General features: G+C 47.9%; 1 protein-coding gene across 1 annotated transcript; it reads left to right on the forward strand.

Annotated features, from left to right (window-relative positions):
- Positions 1-303: 303 nt before the first annotated feature.
- On the forward strand, positions 304-6,087 carry MBLAC1 (metallo-beta-lactamase domain containing 1). Its single transcript, XM_066593776.1, has 2 exons — positions 304-358; positions 1,996-6,087. The coding sequence occupies exons 1-2, from the start codon at positions 353-355 to the stop codon at positions 2,644-2,646; spliced, it is 657 nt and encodes a 218-aa protein (XP_066449873.1). The 5' UTR covers positions 304-352; the 3' UTR covers positions 2,647-6,087.
- Positions 6,088-10,300: the final 4,213 nt, after the last annotated feature.

Here is a 10,300-nt window from a genome sequence, read left to right on the forward strand (position 1 = left end):
GAGGGAAGGGGGAAAAGAAAGCGCTTGAATTTAGCGCATGCGTAGAAATGAATATCAATGCTTGCCCTGGATTTGCGCGTTTGTTTTATATTTGGAAAAACTGTACATTATTGTCTAGGCCGTTTATAAAGAAATTCAGCCGACCGCGGTAAGATATATTTAGATAACTGGTATTAATTCTATGCATGCCGTGTAGGATTATGGGAGTTGTAGTTCCATCGCTGATCGGGCACGCCCCTATATCCTGTAATTGGCTGGAATTTTGTAGCTAAAGGTGTGATGGACGGCTGTGTGAGCCAATCAGAAGCCAGATGCAGTGAGCGTGGATATAAAAGGCTTGTGCGGCGGCAGGATGGAGGTAAGCTGTGTGGTGGTCGTTTGAAGGGGCAGGTGGCCGCGTTCTGTGAGCGGTCTGGCTACAGATATAAACGGAGCTGACTCTGATTAACCCCTTCCATGCCTTATTCAGAGTATTGTAATGCTGCCGTGTTCTAACGCCCATATCACAGACCAGAGAGGCGCACCTGTGTTACCCGGGGTTACAACCACCCTCGGGCGGCATGCTGGGCAAGGAAAGATGGCCGCTCCGCTTCTTTGACTACCTGATGCACATCGAATACGAGCGTTCATCACGGGGTTCGGTCACACCGGCGGCCGCAATGTCGGTCGCACCAAACTGCTCAGATCTCTCCGTGTTGCGGGCGACGTTTACATCCGTGTTGCGTTTGCGTCGTCCTTTTCTTATGTGCGCAAACAAACAAGGTGAAGGCCCAAGTGATGTCACTATTGTCACAGCCCGCAGAAATGGCGCACGTGTCGGAACAGTCGCACGGAGCTGCAGGGGTAAACGGTAGTAAGCCCGCGTCAGAAACGCCGGCCCGAGTCAATTTCCCCAGGGAGCGCCAAAGACACCGGCAGATGCGTTTCCACTGCGCGGTTGTTGTTTTTTACGGACTTGTAGACTTTAGCGCTGTCTCACAAGCGGTCTTTTCAGCGCCCGATGCGTGGATCTCCCCCGCACGAACACGCAGCCGATCCCCGTACAATATCTTGGTGCGTTCGCTGTGATATTTATTTGACGCTGTACGTGAGAGGCTCAAATGAAAGTAATGGGGAGGATTGGAATTGCGCAAAACCGGCGTGTGTAATATGTGGCAGCGGCCGCTCGTGTCAGAGGGCCTTTAATGGGCAGTTTTGATCTGTGAATATGGGCAGAATAGGACGGCTGCCATCTTATCCAACAGCATTGTCTATATTTTGGCGCTCCCTCGGACCGCCTCAGCCGTTGTTTACAGGGGGACCGTTAAAGACCGCAGGCCGTGCGATGTGATGGTTCCCATTGAAATTGATGGGAAAGGCTTGCGGTCCTCTACCACGCGACACACATGTCTGAGCAGCGCAATTTCACAGAAGTGAAACTCCTCGCATCCGCGTGTAAAGCGTACGTGGGTAAGCATGATGTCGGGCCGCGTTCCTCCGACCGGCAGCGCACTCCCCCGTGTAAATAAATCCTCAATACGGACAAGAATCCGCCCGTAAAGCGCCCCTAGTCTAAGACAATACCTGCTGCTCTGATTGGCCAGTGCTGCCTATGTGCGCCAGGTGTGGAGTGGCTTGGACTACCAGTGTTTACTAACATAGAGGGGCATCCGGTAATCGGAGGAGCGGTGCCGACTGAAGGGTCACCTTAATACGGTCGGGGTGGGAGGTGTAAAAACTTCTGACCCTGACAAGTCTCTTGTTTCTTCCATGCTGGATTGCTTGCTAAGATTGTGCTGCCTGTCAACCAGACCGGTTACTAGGCAGTGTGTCCATAGCAACCTGACTGTCACACATAGCGGGATGCTGGTTTTGGAGAAGGGGGGGGGGGGTGAAGCATCCCTGAGGTGGCCACACCAGCCTCATCTCAGGTGGCCTCTACCACCATTATTTATCAGATTCTTTTCGAAACGGGTAATGTTGACTATGACCCTGTCTCTGCTCCGCCCCCTACAGTACGTGACGTCTCCGTTCTCCTCCCACGATATCCCTGGCGACCCTCATTCCGTGCACATCCTTCTGGAAGGCTACTGCAGGGACGTGGGCGAAGATCGTTTCCAGGCTGACGGCTCAGTCACCCTAATCCGCGGCCCCCTGACTGTACTGGTGGACACCGCCGGACCTTGGTCCCGAGATTTTATCCTTGACTCTCTGCGGAGCCGTGGGATTTCTCCCGAAGACGTGACGAACGTCATATGCACGCATGGACATTCTGATCACGTGGGCAACCTGAATCTGTTTGCCAACGCCGAGATCCTGGTGTCTTACGATCTGTGGCGCGACGGGTCCTATGTCTCCCACAACTTCCGGGGTGGAGAACCCTACTTCTTACCCGGAGGAAAAGGCTTGAAGGTTGTGCCCACCCCAGGGCACACAGGAAGTGACATCACCCTCCTGGTTCCAGGGACAACGCTTGGCATGGTGGCGGTTGCCGGCGACGTGTTCGAAAGAGAAGGAGATGAGGACACTTGGAGGGAACTTAGTGAAAACCCGGAAATTCAGGAGAAGAGTCGGAGGAGCCTTCTGGGGTTGGCAGACGTCATTGTGCCTGGGCATGGTCCTCCATTCAGGGTCATCCGTGCTGGTCAGGACTCTGAGACATTGTGAACATCATGGATCAGATAGGGGTATGATTACTTTTAATTCCAAAGATGGCGTTGGCTCTGTCTACTACTGCGCAGGCATCGGTACATGGCATGCGCAGCTTCCAAAGATGGCGGTTGTATCCTTTACTGCACAAGCGCAGGGAAGGAAACCTGTGGACATCTTGAACAATCTCGGAATCTGCGCAGTCCAGGACACAGCCGCTGCCATCTTTGCAAGCCACGATTCCACAGCTTGTTTACACCGGCAGCCACAAACGGTGGCGGCAGCTGCGCTCTGTACTGCGCAGAAGCTGAAAGCCTTCGATGCAGGCGCGGGTCCCAGGCGTGCACAGCGTTCCTGTACCTGCGCAGTAAAGGACACGCTGCCGCCATCTTTGGAAACTTTGCTCTGGCTTGTTTACATCACTACCCGTGGGCATTGGAGGGCTTCTCTGTGTGGGCTAAGGTTGGCCCTAAAGCGATGTAGTGTTTCCTTATACAGTTACGTGGCAGCATAGGGCATTTCTGAGATTCGTGCAGAAAGCAGCCAACCCCTCCTCCATTGCCCTAGACCACCAGGGAGTCTCGCATTAACATCCTCACCATCCTAGATCACCTGTTGGTATTATCCATTCAACCACTAGAGAAGAAATAAATAACTTCTCCACTAGCATAGACCACCTGAGAACGGGCGCTAACAACTCACTACCTAGACCACCAAAGAAGTGAGCGCTAACTCCTAGCCTGTTCGATATACTATGAGTGCCATATGAAGTGCGCTTGGTACGAGCCAATGAATAATATGCAGTATGGTGTGTAAAGCCAAAGGACATCTGATTTAATGATGGCAGCTAAAAGGTTTATATTGTAACTCAGACAAAAGAAGGCGCGACATTCAGCTACATCACAACATGTCGTGTGCCGATAGGGAATCAGCAGCCACGCTCAGTAGGGTCTTGTCACATGACAAAGTTAAAAACATCTACATCCTTTGGTTCAAACTGGTTTTCCTATGAAGTGTAAAGAATGATTAGTTTCTGTTGCCTCGTCTCTGGTCGTCTGCTGACTCCATTGTTCTAATGGAAATCTTGTATATTCTTCTGTTTATGCAGAAACTTCTCTAGAAACAAACAATACATCGCACTCTTCGGGGGGGGGGGGGGGGGCTAAGCAGATTTAAGGCCCATTTAAACCCGATTATCGCTCATAATTCGATAACTGATGCGTCTAAACACGCGGCCATCGTGCACTATTCATTTATCGGTGATTTCTAGCCAGCTAAAAATCACCGATGACTGTTATCAGCGGCGCACGCTGATGTTCTCAGCAGGCGGCGCTGATAGTATTTTTTCAGCTGGTGTCCTGCTAGCAGTTCTCAGCAGGACACCAGCTGAAAGCGCCAAGAACAATGCAGCTGTTTGCATATACAAAACAGCTGCTGTTCTCAGAGCTACCAAGGACATATCACGTTCCACCTGCATTAACTGTTAGGTAGCTAATTAACTACTTAGTTATGCAAAGATGATCGCGCAGAGCTGTTACTCAAACTGTCTTTTGAGCGATTACCTTTCTGGGTAAATGGCCTTTATTCTGAAATATAAAACTGAATATCATTTCTCTCACTCGTTATCTAAGGCCTATACAGCTGAATATATGAAAATATACATACAAGATAACTTTTCTGTCATCTCCCATAAAACCACCGGGGAGGATTGAATTAGCTCCTACGCTACAGTAACCAGTCTGGGGATTTGCAATTGTCTTCTCCACTAACCTGGGTCATGGGGAAAGTTGGCATCTGCCTCTCTACTTCTCTAGACTACCTGGGAAGCAGACAGCCCATGTAATTTAGAGAAGTGGAGTGATTGATGGGAACTCTCCTGATAACTTGGGTATTGTAGGGGATAATTCCAGTTTCTCCGGTAGTCTGGGATAGTGGAGTGAGACGAGCCTTCCCCTGTAGCTCTAGCTGACTAGGGAGACGAGCTTTCCTCTCTAGCTCTAGCCGACCAGGGAGACGGGCGTTCCGCTCTAGCTGACCTGGGAGACGCGGCATTCCCCTCTAGCTTTAGCCAACCACAGAGACGGGCGTGCCCCTCTCGGCTTACCCCACCAGGGAGACGTGGCGTGCCCCTCCCGGCCTAACCCACCAGGGAGATGGGCGTTACCCTGTAGCCCACCAGGGAAGCCAAGAAATAAACTGATGTTTTTTTTCCATTAATGTATGTTGTCTAAATATTGGTGCATGTAGACATGGTACTGGCCAACACATACTGTACTTCTCAAGTCCTCACTGTTTTTACGATCTCTGTTGTCATGTAACCCCAGTCGAATGACTGTGGGGAGTAGAGCATTGGTCAAGCGTGCGCCCTGCAGCTGCATACAATGTCTATGGGCCTGAGGGAGCAGCTGAGTACAGTGGAGGGTCTGTGCTTGGCTGCTTCACCATTCATGGTCTTGTGACCGGGCGTAGCGGGGTCCCAGCAGGCAGACTCCCCACCAACCTAGTATTTCACCTATGCAGTGTATGGGGATAGAAAGTGTTGTCATGTTTCACATTTCTCCTTTACACTAGAAGTCCTGCAGGTTATTGGTATATTATGCTCCCTTCCTGCTGACGCTACGTGGTGACTCAGTAGTCGGAGCGCTCGGTCATCAGCCGCTCCTCATGACATCGGTGATACCGCACGATCTATAATAATCTTATCAGTGGCAAGGGATCACAGATTTCCCAAAGAACACAGCAGGGGGTGTAGCATGCCACAACTGTCTTCACAAAGCCACGAGGAAAGAACCACGTGCCCCCATGTAAGATCGTTGGGGGCGTCAGTAGCGTCCAGAGATTTCTGTGGTGCTGTATTAAAGTGCATGAGGCCTATGGTTTTGCCCCCAGACTCCCCACTGCCGATGCGCAAATACGCAAATTACGTGCGCAAATACGCCCATGTGAATTGACCCTAATGCCGGATTCACATGGCCAGTTGCGCAGCATGGTTGTGCCTGCAATAGTCAGTGACTAGAACCCGTTGATTTTCATGGGTTCATTCATATACACATATATTTGCGCACACGTCTCGGGCGTGTGATAAAATACGTGACATACTCTATTTTCTGTGCAGTGCAAGAGCCCATTGAAATCAATGGGCTTGCACAAATGCGTTGCGAGGGAGCCTGCATATTGGCGTAGCATGTATGCAGAAAGTCAATGACGTCTGTAAACGTGGTGAATTTGCCCATGCGGCGTGTTTGCACGGCCAAATTGCGCTAACACCCATGTGAATCCGGCTTTCGTGTTGGGTCCCACTGATTAAGGAGGATCTCTTTATTCATAGACTCTTGTGGCTGCTCTGGACTCCCCCTTTAAGACTGTCGAATGACTCTTGGTACCGGCGTCATGGAAAGTTTTGCTCATGTTTTATGTCTCCTTGTAAATCAATAAAGCATTGATCCTCGTCTGCTGCAATCTGTGACGTGGTGGTTATGGATCTGGGTGGAGAAGCTTCCTCTTACTGTGTAGGAGCGGGCGGGGGCCATTATCGTAGGGCGCTCCTTCTATCTGCCGCTGATCTTATCAGCCGTACTAAGTACAACTGTCATTTCCTGCTAGGACAGCTGTGGGACCTCCACATGGACAACACACAACTTCATCTACAACTGGTAAACGTTGGGGAGATCCTGCAGGAGGTGAAAAGCAAATTTTTTAACCCCTACAGGACCAGAGATTTTTAATTTTCACGTTTTCGCCTCTGCCTTCAAAGAGCCATAACTTTTCAATTTGTCTTCTTAGAGTAAGAACTCGCAAGATAACCCTACTCTAAGAAGACAACTAAAACCACAAAAAGGGAACCCTGCCTACAAGCGGGCCATTGTCCCAATGGCGACTACCCCATGCTGGAGACTAGGGGCCTGGCTCGCCCTAGATGGTAATGGGCAGGAACACCAGACAAGGGAAATACACACTGAACCAGACCTTGTTCACACCTAGTGTAGTCCACACCTACAGCCCTACACTGAGCAAGTCATAGTTTACATCAAATGCCTGCTCACCTCACAGATGGAAGGAAACTCCACTTAGAACCTCATGCATGCTTAGATGAACAGGAGCTCGTTCAAGTGTCCACACCCCAAGAAAGGGGAAACAGCGTCAGATATCAAACTAGCATAAAAGGAAGAGTGTCAGATATCACCTGCCTGACAACATACGGGACATCAGATGTCTGGAGGCCGCACCTGATAAAAGGAAAGGGAGAAGGAGCCGTAGAACATGCAGACGAGGAGGTCAGATGTCCAGACCATCTTCAGGGAAGGTGGGAAAAGCAACTCACACTAGCAGCATGCATGAAATAAACCACTGAGCAGGAAAGGGATAAAGAACCAGTAGCATCTAGTAAGAGGGGTTGATATATATGTGCAGCAGACCGGTGGTGATAGGTTGGCTGCTGAAATCCACACCATCAGCCAGCCAAATCAACTACACCTATAGCAGTGTGCTCCTGGAAACTCACAGAACTACAGGTCCCAGGACAGGAGCAGAATGTGACAACTCTGTTTTAGAGTACCCTTTGATTCCACCCCATCCTTCAAATCACACATGCAAGACCTCGCCACCTCCAGCTCAAAACCTGGCTATGATCTTACTTCAACTTTGAGTCAAAGAATACTATTGCATCTCCTCACCATCTCCTGACTAGACTACTGCAACATCCTCCGCTGTGGCTTCCAATCTAGACTCTTTCTCATCTCCAATCCATCCTCCACTGTGCTCTCTCCTAATTACTCTCCTACCTCTCCTCTCTACCTATCTCTTCACTTACTATCAACAGTCCTGAGAATCCAGTTCAAGATATTATCAACGTCATATAACACCATCCATAACCTGTCCCTCCATACATGTCTGACCTAATATCCTGATACCCCCACATGTAATCTATATACAGCCTGTCCCCTCCATACATCTCTGACCTAATATCCTGATACCTCCCCACATGTAATCTATATACAACCTGTCCCTCCATACATGTCTGACCTAATATCCTGATACCTCCACATGTAATCTATATACAACCTGTCCCCTCCATACATCTCTGACCTAATATCCTGATACCCCCCACATGTAATCTATATACAACCTGTCCCCTCCATACATCTCTGACCTAATATCCTGATACCCCCACATGTAATCTATATACAGCCTGTCCCCTCCATACATCTCTGACCTAATATCATGATACCCCCACATGTAATCTATATACAGCCTGTCCCCTCCATACATCTCTGACCTAATATCCTGATACCTCCCTACATGTAATCTATATACAACCTGTCCCCTCCATACGTATCTGACCTAATATCCTGATACCTCCTCACATGTAATCTATATACAACCTGTCCCCCCCCACCATACATCTCTGAGCTAATATCCTGATACTCCCCACATGTAATCTATATACAACCTGTCCCCCATACATCTCTGACGTAATATCCTGATACCTCCCCACATGTAATCTATATACAACCTGTCCCCCCATACATCTCTGTCCTAATATACTGATACTCCCCACATGTAATCTATATACAACCTGTCCCTCCATACATCTCTGACCTAATATCCTGATACCCCACATGTAATCTATATACAACCTGTCCCCTCCATACATAGCTGACCTAATATCCTGATAGCCCCCACATGTATCTATATACAACCTGTCCCCTCCATACATATCTGACCTAAAATCCTGATACCTCCCCACATGTAATCTATATACAACCTGTCCCCTCCATACATCTCTGACCTAAAATCCTGATACCCCCACATGTATTCTATATACAACCTGTCCCCTCCATACATCTCTGACCTAAAATCCTGATACCGACACATGTAATTTATATACAACCTGTCCCCTCTATACACCTCTGACCTAATATTCTGATACCTCCTCACATGTAATTTATATACAACCTGTCCCCTCTATACATCTCTGACCTAATATTTTGATACCCCCCACATGTAATATATATACAACCTGTCCCCTCCATACATCTGACCTAATATCCTGATACCTCCCCACATGTATCTATATACAACCTGTTCCCTCCATATGTATCTGACCTAATATTTTGATACCCCCCACATGTAATATATATACAACCTGTCCCCTCTATACATCTGACCTAATATCCTGATACCCCCACATGTAATCTATATACAGCCTGTCCCCTCCATACATCTCTGACCCAATATCCTGATACCTCCCCACATGTAATCTATATACAGCCTGTCCCCTCCATACATCTCTGACCTAATATCCTGATACCTCCCCAAATGTATCTATATACAACTTGTCCCCTCCATACATCTCTGACCTAATATCCTGATAGCCCCCACATGTATCTATATACAACCTGTCCCCTCCATACATATCTGACCTAATATCCTGATACCTCCCCACATGTAATCTATATACAGCCTGTCCCCTCTATACATCTCTGACCTAATATCCTGATACCTCCTCACATGTAATCTATATACAACCTGTCCCCTCCATACATCTCTGACCTAAAATCCTGATACCCCCACATGTATTCTATATACAACATGTCCCCTCCATACATCTCTGACCTAATATCCTGATACCTCCCCACATGTAATTTATATACAACCTGTCCCCTCTATACATCTCTGACCTAATATTTTGATATCTCCCCACATGTAATTTCTATACAACCTGTCCCCTCTATACATCTTTAACCTAATATTTTGATACCCCCCACATGTAATCTATATACAACCTGTCCCCTCCATACATCTCTGACCTAATATCCTGATAGCCCCTCAGATGTAATCTATATACAACCTGTCGCCTCCATACAATTGACCTAATATCCTGATATCCACACATGTAATCTATATACAACCCGTCCCTCCATACTTGTCTGACCTAATATCCTGATACCTCCCCACATGTAATCTATATACAACCTGTCCCCTCCATACTTGTCTGACCTAATATCCCGATACCTCCCCACATGTAATCTATATACAACCTGTCCCCTCCATACCTGTCTGACCTAATATCCTGATACCTCCCACATCTAATCTATATATACAGCCTGTCCCCTCCATACATCTCTGACCTAATATCCTGATACCTCCCACATGTAATCTATATACAACCTGTCCCCTCCATACATATCTGACCTAATATCCTGATACCCCCACATGTAATCTATATACAACCGGTCCCCTCCATACCTGTCTGACCTAATATCCTGATACCCCCACATGTAATCTATATATAACCCGTCCCCTTCATACATGTCTGACCTAATATCCTGATACCTACCATATATAATCTATATACAACCTGTCCCCTCCATACATGTCTGACCGAATATCCTGATACCCCCACATGTAATCTATATACAGCCTGTCCCCTCCATACATCTCTGACCGAATATCCTGATACCCCCACATGTAATCTATATACAACCTGTCCCCTCCATACATGTCTGACCCAATATCCTGATACCTCCCCACATGTATCTATATACAACCTTTCCCCTCCATACCTGTCTGACCTAATATCCTGATACCTCCCCACATGTAATCTATATACAACCTGTCCCCTCCATACATCTCTGACCTAAAATCCTGATACCCCCACATGTATTCTATA

The sequence above is a fragment of the Eleutherodactylus coqui genome, chromosome 2 (assembly GCF_035609145.1).
Source record: "Eleutherodactylus coqui strain aEleCoq1 chromosome 2, aEleCoq1.hap1, whole genome shotgun sequence".
NCBI classification, from domain to species: Eukaryota; Metazoa; Chordata; class Amphibia; order Anura; family Eleutherodactylidae; genus Eleutherodactylus; species Eleutherodactylus coqui.